The sequence below is a fragment of the Physella acuta genome, unplaced genomic scaffold, assembly GCF_028476545.2.
Source record: "Physella acuta isolate Inbredline_101_S28 unplaced genomic scaffold, ASM2847654v3 ptg000774l, whole genome shotgun sequence".
In the NCBI taxonomy this organism is placed as follows: Eukaryota; Metazoa; Mollusca; class Gastropoda; family Physidae; genus Physella; species Physella acuta.
The window spans coordinates 203,443-230,806 of NW_026732292.1; the positions used below are offsets into that span (position 1 = coordinate 203,443).

The 27,364-nt window shown below is 38.1% G+C and overlaps 1 protein-coding gene across 1 annotated transcript; it reads left to right on the forward strand.

The window, feature by feature from the left end:
- Window positions 1–1,133: 1,133 nt before the first annotated feature.
- LOC131950638 (uncharacterized) lies at window positions 1,134–26,466 on the forward strand. Its single transcript, XM_059312851.1, has 4 exons — window positions 1,134–1,417; window positions 20,962–21,745; window positions 23,485–23,611; window positions 24,540–26,466. Exons 2-4 carry the CDS (start codon window positions 21,133–21,135, stop codon window positions 26,182–26,184), a joined length of 2,385 nt encoding a protein of 794 aa, XP_059168834.1. The 5' UTR covers window positions 1,134–1,417; window positions 20,962–21,132; the 3' UTR covers window positions 26,185–26,466.
- Window positions 26,467–27,364: the final 898 nt, after the last annotated feature.

Genomic DNA, 27,364 nt, shown 5'->3' on the forward strand with positions numbered 1-27,364 from the left:
TCCCTGTTTATTTCTTTTCCGTGCACGTTTTTTTTTTGCTGTCAGTATACGTGCAAGAGTTAGGATTATAATTCGGCTTATAGTTAGTGTCAAACTATGTTAGAGTTAGGGCTGGGAGAAGGACTGGGTTTGTGCCAGGGAAAATTTACTACCTGGCGCCTTGCTAGCGACCGTGAAAAAAAATGTAAATTAAACATCATCTACTTCTTATCATATAGCACACATCACATTCTGATTCACAGTCTATACCCCACATCACTTGATATTATTCTGACTCCCCCAATTTATAGCCCACAGCACACATTTTTCTGACTCCCACAGTTTATAGCCCACATCACATTCTGACTCCACCAGTTTATAGCCAACATCACATGTTATTCTGACTCCCCCAATTTATAGCCCACATCACATGTTATTTTGACTCCCCAAGTTTATAGCCCACATCACATGTTATTTTGACTCCCCAGTTTATAGCCCACATCACATGTTATTCTGACTCCCCCAATTTATAGCCCACATCACACATTTTTCTAACTCCCCATACCACCGTTTGTTATGTACATACAACTGACTCACGCGCTCATGTTTGTGACGTGTGTATGTACAACTCAGCCTCGATCTCACACCACATGGACACCGTGTTTACCGCTTCTGTAATCAACACCACGTGAATGCACCCCCACCCCCCCCAAGCTCTGCCCTCCCCCAGCATTAGTCACCACTGCCAATCTGCAATGCTCCTCAAATGCCAGATTTTTCTTTTCATCACGACCTTTCTTTAGAATCGTCCTTTCCGTCCTCTGGAAAACAAAAATTCTTTTTATTATCTTCGAGCCCTAGAACATAAAATAAAAAGGTTATTCTCACCGATTTGCAGTGCAACGTGCAAGTGAGAAACTCGAATCTGGGAAACACAAACCCCGTCTGCGCCACGCATGTGGTTAAAGTTAAAGGGAGGTGACTCTTACTACATTTATTTTTCTGAAAGGTCACCGCGCCAACAGCGAACAGACTTAACGGTACACGGAAAACATTGTCGGTCGTCTTCCCTCCCCCCCCCCCCCCCCCCCCACCTCACGACACCTCTCCCACTTCTGTCTTTCTTCTCTCCCCTAAAACGTAACCTCCTTACCGGCGCAGAGAGGAAAAAAAAATCCTCCACGCGTGTAGGACATTAATATCTACACCACATAAAAAAAAGTGCCCTTTATTCTAGTTCTCTCCCCTGACTTACTCCGTGTTGTGTTGCCGACCTTTGTTGCAAGAAATGGATGTATAAAATTCACAAGGGAACCCAACACACCAAAAGGACACATTGCACAAACGATGGGAATTTTATGACGTCAGCTAATTGGCCTAGTGTTTAATTGGCTTAGTATTATTTATTTCACAGTGTGAAAATTTCTAGCAGTAAATGGTAAGTATTTTCTTCCGTCTTCCAATTAGAGATTAATCTTTAGTAAGGGCACTATACTTCAGGTATAAAATGATACCAAAATTACTTATTTTTATACGTTTAATTTCAAATTACTATACAAAACTGGTATGAAGTCTAAGGTAAGTGTTCCTCTCGATCTAGTGGCAAACAGTTCTACGTTTTTTTTCTCGTTTCATATAACGTATAGGGGTAAAGAATAACAACAGTATAGGGCTAATGCAACTTACTAGTCCACATAAACGTGAACGGCCCCCATCTTAGCATTAGAGCGTGAAATTATTGTTGTGTGTGTGTTGGTCCTTTCATTAAACAAACGACATAGACATGTTAGACAGGTAAGTGAAGGATTAAGTTTCGAGGCTGGCAAATGGGGTCTCCAACTCTTAGGGCCCTCAACCCTTAGGGCAGTGGCGGATTAAGGGGGGTGCTGAAGGGGCTGCAGCCAGGGGCCCCCGAATTTTAGGGGCCCCCAAATTTTGATTTCTCAACTAAAGCAAATATTACTTTATCATTATTTTTTTTAAAGTATTTTTTTAATGTCAGAAGTATGAGTTAAAATTCCACCAAGTAATTAACAAGCGTCACTTAAATAATAGTTTTATCAGTGAATGTGCCGAGACAAGCGAGATCCATCAGATACTCTCTGATCTTTAATGTTTAATTGTGCCTTATTTAACCAGCAGTCCCTCTACCGATAGAAAACGTTTTGAAAACCATTTAAAAACACATAGTGTCGAGGCTGAGGGAGGGTGGGTGTCGGGGGTATTTGTATGAGGGGTTGTTTGCGTATTGCCATAGCGTATATAGATAAAAATAAAACTAGACTGGTAGAGACTAATACGGACGGTGTAAACTTGACGGTAGACGATTTGTTTCGAGAGTATGTGTTACATGGGTGTTAAATTTGGGGAAAAACGTCCCAGTTGTAGGGAGGGTCTGACATAGCAAAGTGGATAGTTAGACATGGACCGATGTAGAAGTGGTTTTTTTTAAAGTATTGACCTTTTGACAGAGTGGCTTAAGATTTTAAAAATGCGAAACATCTCTAGTTCAAGGCACACTTTCACCCGTATTAATTGCACTATAGGAATAGCAAAACAGGCCAAGAGAGGAAAAGTCTATAAATAAAGACGTTACCGCTGTCCCGCATGGTAATACAAAACCGGATAAGACTCTATTGCAGGGCATGGCATCTACCCCCCCCCCCCCCCACAAACATGTCCCCCAACTGTCTCCCCGCCCCGAAGTTTCACCCATTAAAACATTTGAGTTGTGAATTCCTTGGAATTTAGCCGTAGTCAATGTTTTCGTCTGGATAAGTAAAAAATATTTTTAGGGGGGAGGCTCCGGTAAAAAAACTTTTTTAATACTCATTAGAAAACAGTTATTTCTTTACAGCTTTATTGAAATACATCCGCATATGCATTTCCACTTAAAAAATTGGTGGAAAAATCTTGGTAACTATGACAACGGCTGCCATCTTGAAAAATTAACCCCCTCAGGTTTTCCACCATTCACAAAATATTATATTTTATGCCCAATAAATAATGAATTCATAATATTCTTCTATATTGTGGGGTACTCAGCTAACAATTTTAAGTGTATATCTTCAAAATAAATTATTATTAATAGATACAAGAGCATTTAGAGCTTTCCAAATGTGCACATTGCTCTTCGAATTAACTGTGTATGATGACGTCTAACTGCAGCGGAGAGCCTAGTTTCCAAAATAAAAAAGATTAAACGCGATCTAAGAAGCACTATGGGACAGAAGAGACTTAGTATGCTCTCACTTATGAGCATAGAAAATGACATTGTAAGCTCACTAGATTATACAGAAATAATAGAAGAGTTTGCTATCAGGAAAGCTCGAAAATGTTCCCTATAAAATTAAAAATATAAAAGTTACTTGGTCTTTAGTTCTGTTAACCTTTAGTTTATTCCATTCGACCTTTATTTCTGGGAAGAAGCCCCTGTTTTGGGATGTCATTATATAAACTACATATATATATATATATATATATATATATATATATATATATATATATATATATATATATATATATATATATATATATATATATATATATATATATATATATATATATAGTTAAAGGGGGCCCCGGAAAAGTTTCAGCCAGGGGCCCCGCTGAAGCTTAATCCGCCTCTGCCTTAGGGGCCCTCAACCCTTAGAGCCCTCAACAATTAGAGACCCTCAACCCTTAGGGCCCTCAACCCTTAGGGGCCCTCAACCCTTAGAGCCCTCAACAATTAGAGACCCTCAACCCTTAGGGCCCTCAACCCTTAGGGGCCCTCAACCCTTAGGGCCCCTCAACCCTTAGGGGCCCTCAACCCTTAGGGGCCCTCAACCCTTAGAGACCCTCAACCCTTAGGGCCCCTCAACCCTTAGGGCCCCTCAACCCTTAGGGCCCCTCAACCCTTAGGGCCCCTCAACCCTTAGGGGCCTTAAACCTTAGGGGCCCTCAGCCCTTAGGGGCCCTAAACCCTTAGGGGCCCCCAGCCTTTATGGACCCACACCCTAGGGACCTCCCCTTATTCGCCACCAACCCTTAGGGGCCCACTCTTTGGGGACCCCAACCCTTATGGCCTCGCGACCTTTTGGGCCCCTTAATGTTATCACTACAGTCTATTTTTTTCGCTTGCACTGTTTACAATAAAAGGTAAAAGGCATTTTTTTTAAACCGGATCTAAATGCATGTCTCGTAAATAGTATTGTATTTTTATATTCAAAATGCGGTATTTTGTAAACACTTTACCTAAATAAATAATGAACTAAAACATTTGTTCAAATAGTAGGCCCTTTAACATGACAACTAAATAAATACTGTAAATTCTATTCACCAATATAATGTTTCATTTTAGAAGAAAAAAAAGTATGTTTCATTTTCCCATTTAAGTTTGCACTTTCGGAGAGATTTAATTTTTTAATTTGAAAGCGCGAAAACGCAAATACTTAATTACAAGCTAATTGAAGCATTTAATATTTAAATTTTAAAACACAACATCTTTGTTTTTAAATTTTGTAACAAATATTTAATGGTGGTACTGTAATTGTGGAAGGTCTAGTCTCGCAATTATAAGGTTGAGATTAGGATTGGGTATGTGATTCAAACCCAAATTGGGCTAGGGAAGGGTTAGGGTTGTGATTTCAAATTAGTGATTTTAAAATTAGTTTTATGGCAAAAAAATATCTGATTTAAAATGAGGGTTAGGTTTACAAAAACAGTAATGTTGATGAATAGATTTGTTACGTTTAGGAATAATGAAGTTTTTAAGTCCACCCAACTGTGGTGAGCACCTGACTCAAGTTAGGGAAAGTAAAGGCAGTTAGGCATAGTGCTGACCACACTATCCTTTCATTTGTCAAGGACACCGAAACAGGTGAACTCTCCTATTTATCAAGGAAGGGAAAAACCACGAATCGTATAGGTAAAATACTAAAACACGAAGCATATATTTTCCAGAAAATAAATAGCATTCACATTTACCATAAGTATACAATACTTAGCTAGGTAATTAACTTCCTCAATTTCTACCTGTCGCAAACAAGTCAAGGTATGTGCAATTAACATAAACACCATGTGCAAACAATTAGATTTTTCCAGGCAAGAGAGCAGGGTGCAACCAGTGGACCATGACGGTGGGGTTATAGAACTATGGTCTGAAATATAATCTTTAAGGCTTTTTTGCTTAACTATATATATATATATATATACACGTATATATATATATATATATATATATATATATATATATATATATATATATATATATATATATATATATATATACACGTATATATATAAACATATATATATATATATATATATATATATATATATATATATATATATATATATATATGCCTATATATATACACGTATATATATAAACATATATATATATATATATATATATATATATATATATATATATATATATATATATATATATAACATGTATGTATGTCCACACTAATTATTTAGTGTGTACATATATATATATATATATCTATATATATATCTATATCTATATCTATATCTATCTATCTATATATATATATATATATATATATATATATATATATATATATATATATATATATATATATATATATATATATATACATGTGTGTGTACACTTATTATAAGGTGTGTATTATAGCTTTGTCGGAGTGGGTCACACAATTAGGTTATTGCTTTACCTGAGGTTTTTAACCTGTGTGTTCTGATTTCCTTTATTTTGGTGTTGTGTCGCTTGCAGGACCAGGACTGGATACATTTTAATTTTCTAAATTTTTAATTTTAATTTTTTTATTTTTAATTCTTTTTTTTTTCTGTGGGCCATAGACATGCAATTTACAGCGTCGGTTTACCTTGCAATGTTCGCTTTAGTATAACAGTTTTCATTATCGGCTTGTGAGGACTGGTACATATTTACAATAGCAATACTTCTTTCTGACATGTACTTTCATTAATTTAAGATGGTTTACTTATACATAATACAAGTCTACAATTTTAATTTTTAACTTGACGATCCAAATGTTTTATTAAATGGTGACTCAAATCTCTGTTTAAAAAATATTAAAAAGAATAAATAAGGGTAATTTTGGCAGAGTGGGTAGATGGAGAATAGGCCAGGGGTCGGCAACCTTTTGAGACGGAAGAGCCAAAAGTAACAATTTACAAAATTTTCCAGGTTTTAAAGAGCCACAAACATTTTTATTTCAATGTTTGGTATTTGATTAGGATTTTAAAATAAATATCTATAAATATGAAATAATATTTATTCATATAAAAACATACAAATGTTTCGCACAAAACGTATTAAATTATTTTAGCTAGCTCTGCTATGATAAACTTAGTTATCAAATAATATAATTATAGGACTATCCCAATCCACTTTTGACGCTCTTAACTTGTTTTTTCTTTACTGACATCACCGGCCCAGGAGGTGTCTCCCATTAGCCAGGCAGGCCTCAAAACGGCAAACTCTGACTAACTGGCTTGAATATCGGTTTGATTACCGTAAATCGGTCGCTTCTGTCCTTTGGTTCTCACCAGGCTTATCTTCCACCCCACATAGCCTAGGGTTAACTCGTACCCCACAGTCCAGTACCTAGCTCAACCGTAGGAAGCTAACAACTAAAAAACTACGTCACTCAGGTCATATTAATGATTACTGACAGATAGGGAAATGCATTTTGAATAAAATAACATTCCCCACTTAAAGATATTCGAAAAAGTCGGCACTCGGGAAGTGATAAGCAATGCACGGCTGTGGGGCTGGGCTTGGTGCCCAATCTGCTGTCAGCTGTCCGAATACTCTCTACTTCCACCTATTCTCATTCGCTGATTAGAGTTTTTATTATGTTTAAAGTTGTGTTTCTTTATAATATAATATTTGTTATGGGTTTTGAAAATAAAAGGATACAATAATTTCTAATATCTGTGCATGGAACTTGAGAGCCGCCACTTGACATCAAATGAGCCGCATGCGGCTCGAGCCGCAGGTTGCCGACCCCTGGAATAGGCTTGTAAAAATTTAGCTGAAAATAAATTTGGTTAAAAAATCTTTTACCAGTTTGTTTTACAAATGATGAGGGAACTTATGTAACCGAATTAGTTTGGCACTTGACCTAATTAATAGATCATAAAACTCACAGCTCTGTCTAATAGGTTTACTAGTATTTAAAAATAAGAATTTTGAATTCAAATAAAGAAAATTCTTACAAATCTAAACTAAAATATTTTAAGTTAAAATGAGTTATAAAAACGCGTAAAAAATGTTCATTTACGGTAAATTTTGTATAATTATACTTATTGTTTCTCCTGAACGTGATTATTTCCCCTTAACACAGCTAGATTACTTCCCTTAACGAATGCTTTACCATGCGAAAATACAATCCCACAACACAGCACAACAAAATAACCACTTTAGTGCATATTTATCTATACCACGATCAAAATTTTTACGACAGTTCTGGCATAGAGTTCAGGATCCATAAATTTCAAGTCAATAGCCCTCGACTACACACTCGCTTTCCTATAGATAAACACTTAGATATAATTATAAAAAAATAGAATAAATATTAAAAAATAACAAACATTACGTTATAGAAAAAAATAGATAAGAATACAAATAGATAGTGCTGGGAGACTAGAGCTAATAGTTGTAACACGGACAGTCATGACTCACGTATATTGTGTACAGAAGTCATAGAAATAAAGTCATTGTATCGTATTCACTATAAATAGCGATTCGCGTGGTATTTGAGAAAATCATTTCTAGTATTTGTTTGTGTTAAATTGTGTTTTTTCCCCTCGGAGTTGGTGTCACAATCTGAAGATTGTATCAGGTAGTTGATTTTTTTCCATTAGATAATTATAAAAGTGGGACGGGGTGGTAGAGTAGTAGAGCGCTCGACTGCTAACCCGAAGGTCTCGAGTTCGAATCTGTGTCCGGACTTAAGTCTGTGCCTCCCTGATTCAACTCAGCTCTGATGGGTACCTGATTCACGTTAGGAAATGTGAGGCTTGGTATATTGCTGACCACACCATCGCTTCATATGCCGAGGTCACAGATACATGAAATCTACTTCATCTGCCCCGTGGATTGTTTGGTTACGAAACGGGAGTTTTACTTTTATATTTAAAAAACCCAGAACAAACTACGATATTAATTTTTTTCTGTGTACGTTGCTTGTTTATAGGTCCAACCGGGAGTAGGTCATTGATAAAGAATATATTATCATAGCAGTCAACACTAGAGACGTCACAAGGGGGTTGGGGGGGGGACACCCTCAGTTGTCGCATCGCGTGACACCCGACCTAGTGACGCTACTTGTCAACACTTATGTGTGTTAATTAGCCAACCTAAGATTTTAACACCGTAATTCTAGGGTATTCTTGTTTCTAAAAATACTCTCTAATATATATATATATATATATATATATATATATGTAACGAGCGAACAGTTACCCTGCTCGCAACGCCAAATGTGACCTTCCCCGAGTCTATCCTGCCCGACAACGCCAATTGTAACGAGTTGAACCACTCATGCTACACAACATCGACTACAGTAGAAAGACTCGAAGATGCAGGTTCGCTATTGATCCTTTTATTACATGAATCAAGAAATGCTTCAATATAACACAATGAATCAACAGGAATGTTTCACAATAATAGTCTGAATCAACTGACCCCTAACAGTCCTCACTAGGCTTCATATAACTGAATCCACATGTCTATTGTCCTTCTTAACACAATATAACCAACTTGAGATGTCACACAGACTGACTGATCTAAAGCGAGCGATGAAGAGGGAAGAGAACGAGTTCAGTCGTCCCCTCCTATTTATCAATTGTATTCGTACTCGTCCTCGTACTTGTACTCCTCCGTAATCGATACTTGTACTCGATGTCTCCGACTACTAGTTGCGCAGTTCCAACGTACAGTCCGTTTAATCACATCTGCATCCTATCAATCAAAGTTGACAGGCCGTCTGAATCCCCTCGTACCGTTTCCCAAAATAGCACGCGTTGGCTTTGAGATTGTTATCAGTCCGATCCAATAAGCCACCTGCTATGTTGCGTCAGACTGTAATACTGCGTCTCGGCTTATCGTTCGTTATCAGTTGTAACAGATTTGTAACTAGTAGCTAGGCCTACCCTAGTTACATATATATATATATATATATATATATATATATATATATATATATATATATATATATATATATATATATATATATATATATATATATACATTATATATATATATATAGGCCTATATACATATAAATATATCCTAATTTATAAAAGGCCATGTGCGCTCTTCTCTCTCTCTCTCTCTTTTTATCCATATATCGCTGCCGATTCTGACGTGATGTCCGGCGAAAATATTTTGCGGACAGACAGCTAGGCATGCTGCCCAGCTTCGCTTAGGCTTTCGAAAACATTGAGAATTTGAATGCTTAATTAATTCGCCCGAAGGTCGGTCTACGACCTCAAGAGTTATGAAGAGGTTCCTCCGTGGACATTTTTTTTCGATTTATAGCTCATATAAGGTACCGGTCAGTCGAGGTCAGTTTTGACCCCCACATCGTAGACTTTTCGGCCAACCGGCCCCCGTGTTCTGTCGCACCAAGGCAAGATCATGCCAAATTTGAAGCGCCTGCGGCGCCGGGAAGTGCCCTATCGGACACCCGACAATCTAGAATCTAGATCTAGATCTAGATTCCTAAAAGAATTTTTTTTTTAAGTTTAGCCCGAGCATAATAAAAAAGAATACATTAACCAAGTTGACTTGCTGTGTCTCGAACCCGCACCACCTGCGTGGTTTAATGTACACTAACATCTCCGCTATTTAGGCACCTTATAAAATACGGAGAATGAAACACGTATTTTAAAATCTTAACTTACACGAATATGCCTATTCTTTCAAATTATTTTTTTATCCCAAATTAGCCAGTTCATAACAAAGATTTTGTATAAAATAAATAAGTCTTGAAATAGTTTAGTCCTAATATAGAAATTTATTTTTGGAATAGATTTTAGAGAAGTTAGAGTCTAAATCTAGATCTTAGCGTCTACGTCTAGATTATAGATCTAGTTATTGCGTAGATTTAGATTTAGTCTAGATCTAGAATCTCTAGATCTAGAATCCAAATAAATAAAATAAATTTTATGAGTTTAGGCCGGAAAAACTGTATTGTATACATTTCATAGTGTACGTAGATCTAAATCAAATTTGAATGAAATAGTTCATTTCTTTTTATTCAAAACACAGCAGATGACGTCATTAGTTAATGTATAAGCAATAGCGACGTCACAGTTTTATGCGTTCTTTTTCACATGTATTAATGCTTTTCCGGTTGCATAAATAATACTGTTTCTCTACATTCGAATACGCCTTTAATTTTTATTTTTCTTCTTTAAATAAAATTGTGGTTATACATTTAAAACATCTAACATATTATTTTCAACAAAAGTCCGTAAAAAGTTCTCGATATATCGCTGCCGATTCTGACGTGATGTCCGGCGAAAATTTTTTGCGGACAGAGAAAGAGAGAGAGAGAGAGAAGAGCGCACATGGCCTTTTATAAATTAGGATATATATATATATATATATATATATACATTATATATATATATATAGGCCTATATACATATAAATATATCCTAATTTATAAAAGGCCATGTGCGCTCTTCTCTCTGAAGTGTATTAAACCAATCATAAGTGTTATAAATACCGTGTAGCAACAGCTTTTACAACGTCATCGCAATAACTGGTTTTGATAGAACATTTTTCATACAGTCCCAACTCCTCTATAACTACCCGCAGTTATCTAACAGACTAACGTTATTAACACGCAACCTCACGAATCAATTGACCTTTTGTTGTTTTCATGAAGCGAGCTCTTCTGTGTGAAGACGATGAAAAGTCACAGATTGTAGGGCGCCAAAAGGCCTACCGTTCGTCTAGTGTTAGAGGTGAAGTGGAGTACTTAAGTCAACAATGTATGGCGATTCGAGCGATTAATCAGAGGCGTAGCGAGTGGGGGGCGGGGGGGGGGGCATATGTCCCCGGGCGCCGACCTTAGGGGGGCGCCAAATTGAAAGCTTGAGGGGGGGTGCAAATGAAAAGTTCGAGGGGGGTGCAAATCGAAAGTTTGAGAGGGGGGGGGTGCAAATTGAAAGTTTGTCCCCGGGCGCCGGGAAGGGTCGCTACGCCTCTGCGATTAATATCTCCCAATGCTGACAGTACTATCGCACAAAACAGTTATTTCAAGCACCGTAAATTAAGCAACATATTAATGTAATGAAGCGGAAGGAACTTCATTGTCTGATCGTACATTTGGATAGAGATGCAGCGACCCATACCGGCGCCCGTAGAGACCGAGAGACGTAGAAAAAAGTAGCGTTTGGGGTTGTTGTGCCAGTTTTAACAGGATTAGAGAAAAAAAATCTCTCTCTCTGTCTCTCACACACACACACATACGCACACACACACACATGCAAAGACACATTTACACTCACTCACAGACTCACACTCACATACCAGAACCACTCACTCATACACACACTCACACAGTCTCATACTCACACCAACACTAGCACACAAGCACGCACACACGCACACACACACACACAAACACACACACTTTCTTTAAAAAGTCTGTATAAAAAATGTGAGTTTTTGTGCCTGTATTTTAATGGTGTGAAATCGTGTGTGCATTTGTGTGATTGTACATATGTGAGTGTGAGTGTGTGAGTAGGCGATTGTGTGTGGGTGTAAGAGTGTGTGTAAATGTGTTTGAGTAAGTGAGTGAGTGTGTGTATAAATGTGTGCTCGTGTGTGTGTGCGTATGTGTGTGAGTGGGCGATTGTGTGTGGGTGTAAGTGTGTGTGTAAGTGTGTGCTCGTGTGTGCTCGTGTGTGTGTGAACCAGTGAGTTTGAGTGTGTGATTTTGTTTGCGTGTTTTTGAGTGTGTGTGTGCGCATGTGTGTGAATGTGTGTGTGTGTGTGTGTGTTGCAAACTCCCATACTCGTTGCACAAAACAAACAAAAAAAACTTGATTACTCGGAGAGTCATACACTCGTGATCGGCTTAATTAACCGAGTCGTAATTACACATTAACGTCCACGTGACACAGCTGACTCGCTCACCTTGACCTTCATTATTTGTTTACAAAAAAAATGTGTTTATTTGTTCAACATAGATAGTGACTAACAATAGGTAGTCACGGAGAGGTTAACAATTTATAGTCACAAAGATGTTAACAATCTGTAATCACGCATAAGTTAACAATTTATCGTATCACAGAAGTTAACTATTGTAGCAAAGAAGTTAACATTGTCACAGTGGTGTTAACAATCTCTAGTCTCGCATAAGTTAACATTTCGTTGTATCACATACGTTAACTATTGTAACAAGGGTTAAAATCTATTGTCACATTGATGTTAACAATCTCTAGTTAACAACAATATGGTCACAAAGAAGTTAACAGATTATATTCTACTACTAGTTACAATTTGTTACAACATCTCTATGTGCGTACTTGATCTAACACATCCGTCAGAAAAAAAAATCATTAACTAAAATATAACAGTATATCACTTAACACGCTATATAAAGCAGATTTGTTTCATTAGGACCATAGATTTTATAGCATACACGAGAGCATGTTTGTCATATTCGAATACCTTTAACTATATTACCTTTATTAGTAGATTTATATGTATATCAATGCGCATCACACATACACACACGTATAAACACACACACACACAGGTACATACGTACAAACACACACGCACAGGTGTATATATAAATATATATATATATATATATATATATATATATATATATATATATATATATATATATATATATACATTAGATTTTACAAAACCACAAAAACCATTTGAGTGTTGTAAATCTGTCATCAATCCAACACCTAGCTATCGTATTAATGGTTTCATAGCTGACAATAACTGGGACATTAAGTGCATTTGTGTGTGATTAATTTTATATTGATATGTTCCTATAACATAGCCTTATAAATTAAGCACGAACGAAATATTGATATGTTACTGTATTATAGATCACATTAAGTAAAAAAAAGCATTTTAGGAGAGTATAGCGTAAGGTGTTGTAATATAAGAGCTACTGCCATTTGGAAATTTGGGAGGGGGATGGGCCGGACATTCTTTTTTTTGGGGAGGGGGGGGGGGGGACAAAATAAAGATAGGGCTGACTTAACAAAGGTGACGAAGTAAATACTTTGTTTATTTCTGAAGGACAAAATTTGATTTTAAAAAATGAATTGATTTCCGTTGTCATTATTGTCAATTTTTTGAGGTGAGCATTATGACACTATTTTCGGGAGAACACATAGGGTGCAGTGGTTTTTAATGTACAGTCTATAGTAGTCTATATCAATAAACATTTTCTGCTCTAAAATTTAAATCACAAAACCTGATTAGGAAATGCCTTATTGTGCTTAACATCGGACAATCATAAGCAAAAAAATAAAAATAACAATATTATGACTATTGTAGTGCTCTTACACCGAACAGATTTCAATTTACACCGGACGTGAATTTTTTTTTTTTGTTTCATGTAAGGGAGATCATCAAGAGAATGAAAATGTCTGTGTTAATCACTAGTCTGAGGTCATGACGACGCCGGTCTATTTTTAGTACAGGTCATGGCGACCTTTGCCCTCATTAGAGTCAACAAATCGTGCGATGTGTTCGTTGGTGGTCAGTTTGAGTGACCATAGTTGTTTGCTGACCGCTTGGTGGTGACTGTCGGTAAACTTTGAGGTCAACTGACCGTCAAACGACAGGCTGACGAGAGAATTAGAGCTAGCGCTAGGTTTAGGGTTTAGGGTTTAGGGTTAGGTTTAGGTTTAGGTTTAGGTTTAGGGTTAGGTTTAGACTTCGGTATACGAATATCCAGTGGCGTCACGAGGTCGGGTGTCACCCCTCCCCCCCCCCAAACGGAAAAAACCCTTAGTAATATATAAATAAATATATATAAATATATAAAAATATGTATATATATATATATATATATAGGCCTATATATATATATATATATATATATATATATATATATATATATATATATTTATATATAGGCCTATATATATATATATATATATATATATATATATATATATATATTTATATATAGGCCTATATATATATATATATATATGTATAGTTTTAATTTGTAACATTCCCTTCCCAATTTGTATAGTGGCGTTAATTTGTGTGCACGATACACTTATTAATTCATGTGTAAAAAGCTTCTTTTTCATTGTAAGTTATTAGATTTTGGTGTCACCCCCTCTCTTGTCGTTGATTAACTTATCTTTTATTCAAAATACTCAGCAAGCATTTATTCCTCTCTAAATTTTACAGTTGGTGTCACCCCTCTCCCTCCCCCTCACCTTCGGTGATAGTTTTAAAGTGTGTACAGTTAATGGTAAAGATGGTTATCTATAGTCAGTTATTAAAACAGGTAGATTAACTCTTATTAGTTATTAATTGAACTGTCAAAAAGCATATTTCTTCTGTATACTTTGCATTTTATTGCGGTCAACATCCCCCCCCCCCCCCACTTTCCGACACTCCTTCTCGACGCGACTGCTAAAGTCAGAGGAATGTTTCGTCTTTTGATTTAAGTTGGTGAGAGATTTAAAAATTAATTAAAATTAAAATAGAGGGGTTTAGTTGGGCTGCATAGCATATGCTCGCCGCGATCTCCAAAAGCCCCAAGTTCGGATTGCGGGCTACAGCCCATCTATGAGAGAAAACTGTAAACAACAGCTACCTTGTACTGATGTGAATAAGGTATGGAAGTAAATCCCAAAAAAAAAAGAAGTTATCATGCCAAATGTCGCATACCATGTTGGCAGTAAGACGTAATTATGCTGAATGATTATCCTTTTCAATATTTCAAATAAAAACGAAGAAGAACAAAAGAGATACAAATGCAGTCAACTACAATTTTACATCGTGAGGTTGAGGTTCCCAGCTTCCAATACAACAAATTAAGAATAATAATTTTAAAAAGTCAAATATAGCCCTTGTGGTTCACCATACTAATGTACTAATACAGTTGGTAGAATTGTGTTTATTGTTTTAGTACAGGGTAACTAGAAGGAAGTGAAAACTCATAGGGTCATGTGGTTTATGTTTAGAGTTCACGCACTTAGTGGTTGCTGGGTCAGGTCTATGGTAGAGGCTAACTGTCAATGGTTGTAGCAGGGAAATATGGAGTGTAGGATTGGTGGTTAAAGGCAGGGGTATGATATATGGATAGGGAATGGTAGATTAGGGGAAGGGAATGGTGGTGTTAAGACAGGGAATGGGGGTGTAGGGTATGGGAATGTTGGTGTGGGGGAAGGGAATGGTGGTGTGGGGACAGGGAATGGTGGTGTGGGGACAGGGAATGGTGGTGTGGGGACAGGGAATGGTGGTGTGGGGACAGGGAATGGTGGTGTGGGGGCAGGGAATGGTGGTGTGGGGGCAGGGAATGTTGGTGTGGGGAAGGAATGTTGGTGTGGGGGAAGGGAATGGTGGTGTGGGGGCAGGGAATGTTGGTGTGGGGACAGGGAATGGTGGTGTGGGGGCAGGGAATGGTGGTGTAGGGACAGGGAATGGTGGTGTGGGGACAGGGAATGGTGGTGTGGGGACAGGGAATGGTGGTGTGGGGGCAGGGAATGGTGGTGTAGGGACAGGGAATGGTGGTGTGGGGACAGGGAATGTTGGTGTGGGGGAAGGGAATGGTGGTGTTGGGGCAGGGAATGTTGGTGTGGGAACAGGGAATGGTTGTGTGGGGACAGGGAATGTTGGTGTAGGGGCCGGGGATGATGTGTAGAGACAGGGAATATTGGTGTGGGTCGTGAATAAAGGACAAATAATGGTGATGGAGCGAATGTTGATGTAGTGACAGGGATTGGTGATGAGGTGACCAACTGGTTAAATTAATAGCTCAACACATGTTGATGAGGGGACCAACTGGTTAATTTCCCTATCCCCGTGTAGGAGGCACTAGGGCCGTCCAACTGGTTAACTTAATAGCCCAACATATGTTGATGATGTAGATGACAAGGTAATGAGTCTCATTAGTATCACGTGATGGTGGTTTACATTCACACGCCAGTTTCCACGAAATGACGGATTAACGCTCTAATAATCTAACACCCACCCACCTGACGTGTTCGCTGGAGATTTTTGTTTAATTACTTCCCAGATGAATCTTTTTTTTTCTCAAACCTAATTAAAATAATTTCACGGGATTTCCTTAAAATGTCGTTTTATCTAATTTATTTTTCTTTTATACTGAAAAAGTAGTTGTAATGCCGTTTTTGCTCTATCCAATTCACAGCCCCAACTCTATCTCGGTATATATATATATATATATTTATATATATATATATATATATATATATATATATATATATACATATATATATATATATATATATATATATATATATATATATATATATATATATATATATATATATATATATGTATATATAAATAAATATATACACTGGATACATACAAATGGTGTATGTAAACTATATATATATATATATATATATATATATATATATAAAGATCAGCGTATGACCACTCCCTTGAATCCCTTATCTAAGTCACTGTATACTCTATTGATTATAACAACGGATGACATTTTGTTTGTACTTAAGGCATCATATTATTGTGTTCAGGTGCTAGCAAGATCCTGTACAACTTCTAGTAGCCCATACTCTATTGATATTTGCATTGCAAGATGGCGGATACTATACAACACAACAGCACAGACGCAAGATAACTCATATTCTACATTTTACTTATTCTTACTGCGTATTAGAATAGCACCTTTAGGGCGTTCGTTCGTTCGTGGCATAAAATGGCTGTGTAGACGGTAACCTTTTGTGATATTATTTAAATTAAAACCTAAGGCGTAATCCTAAGTGGTTGAAAAATAATGCTATTAACTAAAGTAAAGTACTTCTTTGTTATAATGATAGTATAAATTAGCATTAATGTATGTTTCTTTGGCGTTATTTGAGTATAAAATAATAATTTTAAAGATTTACTAGAATACCCGTCATCCGTTGGATAACTGTGGGTTTCGGGGGTCATCCATCAAAAAACATCACGTCTGTCACTCAGAGGCATAGCGACCCTTCCTGGCGCCCGGGGACAAACTTTTCGATTTTAACCCCCCCTCCCAAGATTTCAATTTTCAACCCCCCCTCAAACTTTTGATGTGCACCCCCCCCCCCCCCCCCCACTGAAACTTTCGATTTGAACCCCCCTCAACCTTTCAATTTATTTTTCCAAACCATTTTGGCGCCCCAACATATGTCCCCCCGCCCCCCCCCCTCCACCTCCCCCCACCTCCCCTTTCCCCCCCCCCCGCCTCCCCTCCCGCCCCCCCCTCCTCGCTACGCTACTGCAGTGTCACTTATCGTCAAAAAAAAACAGACCCCACTTTCAAAAATTTGTTTTTTATCTTTTAAAAACACCGAAAACACCGATTTCGGACTATCCCTTCATATACTGACTTCATAGGTGACCTACTCAACTCTACTTCACCTGCCCAGTGTCCCGCCAAGTCTCAGACAACATGTTTTATTGTTTAAAAAACGATTCCAGCCGAGCATGTCTCTGACCACACTATCCTTTCATATGCTTAGGACAAAGAAACAGACAAACTCTACTTCACCAGCCCTGTATCCTGCCAAGTTCAGATAGGCAACTTTATTATTCACATCTAAAAAAAAAAATTGAAAAAAAAAAATCATTGACGAATTGGTCTAGAACCTGTGCCACCCACATGAGAGCCGACCACACTACCAAGTTAGCTATTTACTCTTGACATTACAAGTGAAGTTTTATACTATACTTTGAGTCTCCTTACGCGCATAGATCTAGATCTAGTAGTAGTAACTTTCAAATTAAATTTTATCTTAAATTAGCCAAACAAAGATTTATATAAAATAAAGAAGGTCTGAAATTATCTAGATCTAGACAGAATTATCTAGATCTAGTCTAGATTCTACGACTCTTTTGCTTAAGTCTTCTTATGATTAGTTTTTCTTGCTAGACCTAGAATCTAGATCTAATCATTAGCTACGCTTATAGGCCCGGAGTGAGCATTTCAAAATTACCATATTCCAAACAAAGATTTATATAAAATAATAAAGGTCTAAAATAGTTTAGTATATAGAAAATCATTATTATCTAAATCTAGATAGAAAATTATCTATATTTTAGATCTACGACTGAGCTATATCTAGAGTTTACGTCTATAATTTTGCACACTTAGCGGTATAGAAGCCGCGTATGAATCTTAAGTTATGCAAATAGGCCCCGCATCCAGCATTTCCTAATTAGCATATTTCATAGCTATACAAAAAAAGATTTATATAAAATAAAGGTCTAAAATAGTTTAGTATATAGAAACTCATTATTATCTAAATCTAGATAGAATTATCTATATTCTAGATTTACGACTGGTTTGCTAAAGTTTCGTTTTTTTTTATTGTATTTATAACTAATAAATCTTGGATTTGACCTAGATTTTTAGATTCTAGATTCTAGATCTATAAATAACTTTCCTTCGACAGCTGATCTTTAGACCTAGAGAAATTTATTGTAAAACTAAATGAAAAAGACAGTTGAAAATTGATATAAGTGTTGGAACGTAATAAATACAGCAAACGGACGTATTGTTAAAGTTAAAGCCGACAGAAAATTAGCTTTAGAACGCGTTAAACATTGGAATGGAAACACAATCTTCTTCGATAGGCCGCCATTATCGATGTAAAAAAATAAACACTTCATGTGACGTCACTGTTTCCGTCGAGTCTAGTGGCTTTTCAAATCTTTTTAAAAAAAAATGGGTTACTCTGCGTATGAATAAATCAATTAATTAATTAACGTCTTTAAATAAATTTGTGATCAACAGTCTGTCTGCATTAAAAAATTATTCTCTACCTGCATACTATTTTACAGCTTTCCAGATAGAGTCGAACATATCACAATTTTCGATCGGACAAACAAACAAATAAATATTCAAACATGTAAACAAACTTGACTTTTAGTAGTATACTAGAATACCCGTCATCCGTTGGATAACTGTGGGTTTCGGGGGTCATCCATCAAAAAACATCACGTCTGTCACTCAGAGGCATAGCGAGCCTTCCCGGCGCCCGGGGACAAACTTTTCGATTTTAACCCCCCCCCCCCAAGATTTCGATTTTCAACCCCCCCCTCAAACTTTTGATGTGCACCCCCCCCCCCCCACTCAAACTTACGATTTGAACCCCCCTCAACCTTTCAATTTATTTTTCCAAACCATTTTGGCGCCCCAACATATGTCCCCCCGCCCCCCCCCCTCCATCTCCCCCCCCCCCCCGCCTCCCCTCCCGCCCCCCCCCCCTTCCTCGCTACGCTACTGCAGTGTCACTTATCGTCACAAAAACAGACCCCACATTCAAAAATATGTTTCTTATCTTTTAAAAACACCGAAAACACCGATTTCGGACTATCCCTTCATATACTGACGTCACATGTGACCTACTCAACTCTACTTCACCTGCCCAGTGTCCCGCCAAGTCTCAGACAACATGTTTTTATCGTTTAAAAAACGATTCCAGCCGAGCATGTCTCTGACCACACTATCCTTTCATATGCTTAGGACAAAGAAACAGATGAACTCTACTTCACCTGCCCTGTATCCTGCCAAGTTCAGATAGGCAACTTTATCATTCACATCTAAAAAAAAAAAATTGAAAAAAAAATATCATTGACATATTGGTCTAGAACCTGTACCACCCGCATGAGAGCGGACTACGCTACAAACTTAGCTATTTACTCGTGACGTCACAAATGAATTTTTATACTATACTTTTGAGTCTCCGCGCATAGATCTAGATCTAAGTCTAGTAGTAGAATCTAGTAACTTTCAAATTAAATTTTATCTTAAATTAGCCAAACAAAGATTTATATAAAATAATTAAGGCCTGAAATAGATTCTAGATGTATTAAGGCCTGAAATAGATTCTAGATGTAGAATTTACATTAAGTCTAGATCTAGAATTTACATTGAGTCTAGTGACCTAGATCTAGGCTCGATCTAGATCTAGGCTAGATTCATAACTTTCCTTCGACAGCTGATCTTTAGATCTAGAGAAATTTATTGTAAAACTAAATGAAAAAAGACAGTTTAAAATTGATATAAGTGTTGGAACGTAATAAATACAGCAAACGGACGTATTGTTAAAGTTATGACCGACAGAAAATTAGATTTAGAACGCGTTAAACTTTTGAATGGGAACATAATTTTCTTCGATAGACGCCGCCATTTTATTGTACTAAAGAGTAAACAAAAAACTGTGACGTCACGGTCCCGCCGAGTGTAGTGGTCGTTCTAAACTTTTTAAAAAAAATGGGTTACTCTGCGTATGAATAAATCAATAAATTAATTAACGTCTTTAAATAAATGTGTGATTAACAGTCTGTCTTAAAACAAAATTTTTTCTCTACCTACATACTATTTTACAGCTTTCCACGATGAGTGCAACCATGCGAGATAGTCAATCAGGCAAACAAACAAACAAACAAAAAAACAAATAAATATTCAAACATGTAAACAAACTTGACTTTTAGTAGTATTAGATAGATAGATAGATGGATAGAAAATAAACGTGAATGGGATAGAGGCATTTATGATATTTATAGTTTCCCCCTGAATTTATTCACCTAGAACACAAGGGAGACCTATGCGGTTACCGTAATTACGCCAAAAATACAGTACTTGTTGATTTAAAAATTAACATCGTACTCATTAATTTGTTTTGTTTAATTAAGATTAACATCCTTATTTAATTAGTTTTGTCATTGTTTATATTAAAAATCATCCTTTCAAATATATTTATCATCGTATTACTATTTTACAGATTCAGATTACACTGAACAAAATGTGAAAGATAAACGCTTGACATGGCATCTACATCAAAACCTTTAACTTACCAGCTGATATTTTAGCTACAAAGATCGTTTTTGTGGATAACTAAAGGGCGACTACTAAGAAAAAAGGGATATAACTCTTGTCGAATAACTTACACAAAATGGCGAACGCAGAAGAATTTTCAAATTCATCATCAATTAATAGTTTCAGTCTTTTCAACGATACTGACAACGGTACTTCGTTTGATTATGAATACGACACGGAAGTCAACAACAACACAATGCTTGATAACAACACCATTTACGACCCTCCCTCGGTGTACGTCGCACCGGATGAGTCAAATTTCACCATGACGTTCTCCGATATCACGTCTTTAGTGAACTTTACATCCACCGCCGACATATCAACGCTAGCGGACCTTACGTCATACGGACTGACCAACTCCACAGCAGTGGCCAGACTCTTCAACACAACAACTCTACCCCTGACCGACCCCACCACACTATACCCCACTCTACCGGCTCTCAACATCACAGCTGTACCCAACATCTCGGAGCTGGAACGGCTGCAGTACCTGGGGGAGCTACAGCAGCATACGAGTCTCGTCATGATCCCAGCTATGATTTTTCTTATCACCCTCTCCATCACAGGACTGATCGGGAATTCCCTCGTGCTATTTGTGTACTCCCAGAGATTCCGGAAAACTTCGACAAGAATTTATGTGCTGGCTATTGCGTCATTTGATATCGTGGCCAACGTCTTATGTATCCCAGGTAAGGAATAATCTCGTTGTCTAATGATTATGTACTAGCTATTGCGTCATTTAATATTGTGGCCGTCTTATGTATTCAAGGTAATGCAACCCTGGTTTATTGCTTCCCTTTCCCATAGTATTTTAAAACATCTATACCAGGTAAAGCTTGCATGAAGTAGTCTAATGCTGCCCTTTCTCCCTAGAATTATAAATATCTATCCCAGGTTAGGCTTGTCCCTTGTGGTCTAATACTCCCCCTTCTAAAAAGTTTCATTAGCCAGGATCGTCTCAAGGGGGGGGGGGGGGTTAAATTTTTTTCCATCATTATATATATTCACATATATAGAGGCCTTTATATATATTATATAATTAAATATATACATATACATATACATATACATATATACACACACACACACACACACACACACATATATATATATATATATATATATATATATATATATATATATATATATATATATATATATATATATATATATATATATATATATGTGATTGTGATGGTTTTAAGTAATACGGTATAACATTTGTCAGTCGCAATGTTCATTGCTGAACTTTTCCTTTTCATCTAAAAGTCTAATCTTTACGTAACGCTTACAATAACCTTTAGTTTACTCTGGGTGGCGAGAAATCGTTATATCGTACCCTAAACACAAGAAGCCCTACCCCACCCACCCTCCATAGGATAACATAGAAAGCTTACACCCCCAGGGTAAGTGGTGAGTACGAGAGACAGAGAGAGATGGCGAGACCAGGGGAGAGAATATCAGTTTACAGGTAATCTTCTGTGTTATCTCCCTGCCCGCGGTAAAGACGGTATAGTTTTGCCCTTGTTATTTACGTCACACACAGGCAGGCATCAGTTTCCTCCCTGCAGGATCACAGGTGAACCCAGGTCATTTGACGCCACCCCCCCCCCAGCCCTCCGAAAGCAATGTTAAAAAACGTAATAATTGTTTCGTTTCGATATCCCCTTTCTTAATGTTCTAAAAATATTTCGCAACATCAATGAAGATAATGTACATCTTGGCTACACCTTTGTAAGTTAAAGGGCATAACTGGGGTAAGTTACTATGACAATCAGAGCAAACCGTATCATTTAAATATGAAGCTATCCGATGGGATTCGGTAACAAACCATTGATACAAAATTAGAGGACGGGGATATGTGGTAGAGCAGATGACTGCTAAACCGAAAGACTGGAGTTCTATTCCCTGGCTCTGATGATGCAGATGAATTCTACTTCACCTGCCCTATGGTGGTTATGGAGTAAGATTGTAAAGTGAATTTGTCTTGGAATAGATGTAAAAGTAAAGTTCCCTTTTTCGAACCTGACTGTCCGTGGGGCGAGTGAAGTAGAGTTCACCTGTTTTTGTGACCTCGGCATATGAAGGGATAGTGTGGTCAGCACTATGCCCAGCCGTCTTTACTTTCTCCTAACGAGTAAAGTACCCCTACGAGCTGAGTGGACTCGGGGACGCTCTACTGACGAACCCGGATTCGAACTCGAGACCTTCGGGTTAGTGGTCTAGCTCTGGGGTAGATGAACTAGAGTTAATCACAGACCAAGGTACTGAAAGAAATCAATGTGGTCATCACTAGACTAAGCCGACTTGCTTAGTGTAAGCCTAAAACTGAGTGACTTCTCATACGTCCGGAGACAAACCAAGGTTACATAGCACTATAATTTTATACACTTTTTAAAAAAAACCTTTTTGTTGATTCTGTTTTCAGGTGAGATCTACGACATGTTTCACATCTGGGACTTCGACAACAGACCTTTGTGTCGGGCTAGGTTGTTCTTCAACGCTTTCAGCACGCTGAGTTCAGCTATGGTTTTGTTGGCGGTGGCCGTTGCTAGGTAGGTTGTTGACATGGTTGCTAGGATGGTTGTTGATATGGTTGCTAGGGAACTTGTTGAAATGGTTGCTAGGTAAGTTGTTGACATGGTTGCTATGTAGGTTGTTAATATGGTTGCTAGATAATTTCTTGATATGGTTGCAAGGTAGTATGATGATAATTAATTAATTAATTAATTAAGCTTACTTTAATTTAAACCGCAAATACCTATTATACCCAACAGTATTAGGGTCATCCAAGTCCAGAGCAGGGGCGTAGCGAGGGGAGGGGGCGGGGGGTGCGGACCGCACCGGGTGACACCATTTAGGAGGGTGACACCAAGGCAAAAAATAGCAAATTATATGGAGAAAAACTTGAGGGCGGGTGCAAATCGAAAGTTTGAAAGGGGGGGGGGATGCAAATCGAAAGTTTGAGGGGGGTGCAAATCGAAAATTTGAAAGTTTGTCCCCGGGAAGGGTCGCTACGCCTCTGGGGGGGGGGGGGAGGTGACACCATTAAGTGCCATATAAGTTTCTGGAAATATATATGTGACCACAGGTAGACATTAACACACACATTTTGTATGACCACAGGTAAACATTAACCCACATTTTGTATGACCACAGGTAAACATTAACACACACTTTGTATGACCACAGGTAAACATTAACACACACTTTGTATGACCACAGGTAGACATTAACACACACTTTTTCTGACCACAGGTAAACATTAACACACACTTTGTATGAACACAGGTAAACATTAACACACACTTTGTATGAACACAGGTAAACATTAACATACTTTGCATGAACACAGGTAAACATTAACACACACTTTGAATGAACACAGGTAAACATTAACATACTTTGCATGAACACAGGTAAACATTAACATACTTTGCATGAACACAGGTGAACATTAACACACTCTTTGTATGACCACAGGTACAGGAAGGTGTGTGTGCCGTACGGCTGGCAGACGACCATCAAACAAGCCCAGTACGTCAGCGTGCTCATCTCCTTCCTCGGCGTCCTCTTCTCCATCCCCTACGTCCTCATCAACGGGCGCCAGACTAAAAAAACACCCCGCTCTGACATTTCCGGGTACGAGTGCACCACGGACGACGACTACGTCAACACAATATGGCCGCTGCTGAACGGAGGGTTTTTTTTCGTGTTGTTTATTTTCTGCTGCGTGCCTTTTATTTGCCTGTACGTGAGGATTGGTCTTCAAGCGTGGCGACACAGCGCGATTCACGGATCTTCATCCAATGTGCCACAGAGATCCTACACAACAAACTCCAGTTCTATTGATCAAATCGGGAATTCAAACAATAACATCCCTTCGTCTGTGAAACCGAAAGTGCTTGGGCTGCGTAGGAAATCGGAAAAATCCGTTTGCAGTACGCCTAGCGCGGATTTCGGAAGTGTTGAAGATGATATTGCTGCGTACGTGGAGGACGAGCAAACTTTGGGAAGTTCCGATAAATACACGGTGCGTATTTTGGACGACCGTGTGGAAGTCAGTACCCCAATGATGGGAGACTTCATAGTTCAGTTAAAGAACGCGACGACCACGGGAGATGTGATTTCTCTAGACGAGATTAAATCAGAGACGGTCGCGGAGAATTCACCTCGACCTAAACGTAACACAGTCGCGGGGAGTTCAAAGGTCAATACTGTTGAATTTTCGAACCGTCAGTATATAGACAACGATCGAGAAAAACAAAATGTAGATTCGAAAACGGATATTCGTAGCAATAATACGGATATAAAAATGGACACTAACGTGAATAATAGTAACCCAATTTCAAGTAACAGGAATATTGAAAATAATATTCAAAACAACGAAGGTTCTCAGGAGAGGATATTTGTGGTTGAGAGAGAAAAACCGGAAGTGGACAAGACAGGCGAGGAACCGGAAACCGCAGACGAAGATCCGGTTGCCGCCCTGAAATGGATCGACATCATTTTCTGTCCGCAGCAGAGCACCGAGCCAGAACCGGATACCAAAGACTCCAAAGAAGGAAACGGGTTGTCCTTCAGGTTGTCCACCACCAACTCCATCCTTCAGAAAACGGAGTGGTTGAGGAATATCGTTTCCGAAGCGTTAAAATCTAAAGCCCGGAAACGCTCGAACAGTAAATCAACGCCCATGGATAATCTAAATATCGAGATGAAACCAACAAGTAGCGAAGGAACTGATGATGTTTTTTACAACCAAATCGAGTCACCGTCTTCAATAGGCAGTGTCCACACGGGAAGGCCCTCAATACAACGACTTCCTCGACGTAAATCGTCAACACAAACTGTTAATCAACCAAGAAGGCGACCTTTAGGCAGAACAACCGCCATGTTGATTTCTATCAGCGCCGTCTACACGTTGAGTTTCATCCCCTACTTAATCCTGAGTGTTTTTAGAATCGCTTCCCCCGACCAGTACGATGAAATGGGGACAGCGGAAATGATTTTTTATAATCTCTTTCTCAGGACGTATTTTCTCAACTGCGCAGCCAACCCGATTATTTATAGCCTGTGTGACGTCAACTTCCGCCGGGAGTGTCAAAAGCTGTTAGGATGTTTAAAATAGCTTTGTAAACACCGCTCGTTTGTAAACTAAATATTAGTTAGTGATGGATAGATGAAGAAAATACTCTTGTCACCTAAACGCAAAGGTGATTCTCATTGTTTATTGGTTAAAGGAAAATCGGCGCTCAAATTATGTTTCCAATCCTTGTTTTTAAAATTTAAAAATAGGTTTGTGGTGAACTTATTATCTATTCATCTCTGTGGGTCTACTTCCACGGATAACTTTGGCCTGATTTATCCGCTTTCTTCCATTAAGACATGTCTGCTGTCTTCTTCCAAATTTGTTGTAGATCTGTCTCCACACCATTTGTCTGTCTGAGATTATGCCTGTTTTTTGCTAGTTTCTCTTTGGAAATTTAGTTATATACATAATAGGTAGAGGGCTAGCCTGCTAACCCGCAAGTCTCGAGTTCCAATCTGGGTTCAAGTCAGTAGAATGTCTCTGATGGTTAGCTAACTCATGTTATGGAACGTAAAGGCGGCTGGGCATACTGCATACCACACTATCTCTTCATATGCCGAGGTCAAGAAACATGATTTCTACTTCGCCTGCACAATAGATCGCTAGTTCTATAGAGAAATCTTTACTTGTTTTAATACACCAAATTATTTATATGATGTAAACTATTATGTTACACCAATGGAAAGGGAATCCCCGGATGTTTGATAGAAATAGAAATTAGCAATAAAAAAATCACATGACATCTAGGTTGTACAGATGACTAACAGCCCGTTCCAATCCACGCCACACCCCTGCGTCAAACTAAACTGTACCTGACCCCCAAGTATAGTGCTGATCACGTGATCCATTTATCGCTACCGTTTAACTCTGCTTCACCTGCCCCGCTGCACATTTAGGAGAGTTAATCTTGACGACCATAGTGACTTCTGTTCTACGGCTAAGGAAAAAGCTGCATATATCAAAGTTGTTAATTAACATGCTTTAGCCAACTCCGTCCACATTAGATTTAATACAACTAAAATTTTCAAACAAGTTTTATCCTAAATGTTGCTACTCTATTTCAACCAGTGGCGTAGGCAGGGGGGGGGGGTTAGGGGGTCGTAACCCCCCCCCCCCCAATAGACCCCTCGGTGTATATATATAAGCTATGAGGGGGTGTAAATCGAAATTTTGAGGGAGGGGGGGGGGTGCAAATCGAAAGTATTAGGGGTGCAGATAA

What these genes read in the sequence shown, in the direction of transcription:
- LOC131950638 (XM_059312851.1), top strand. Translation starts at nt 21,133, where the DNA reads ATGGCGAACGCAGAAGAATTTTCAAATTCATCATCAATTAATAGTTTC. An exon ending in CAACGTCTTATGTATCCCAG is followed by an intron (nt 21,746 to 23,484) that starts GTAAGGAATAAT and finishes TTCTGTTTTCAG; the next exon opens with GTGAGATCTACGACATGTTT. An exon ending in TTGGCGGTGGCCGTTGCTAG is followed by an intron (nt 23,612 to 24,539) that starts GTAGGTTGTTGA and finishes GTATGACCACAG; the next exon opens with GTACAGGAAGGTGTGTGTGC.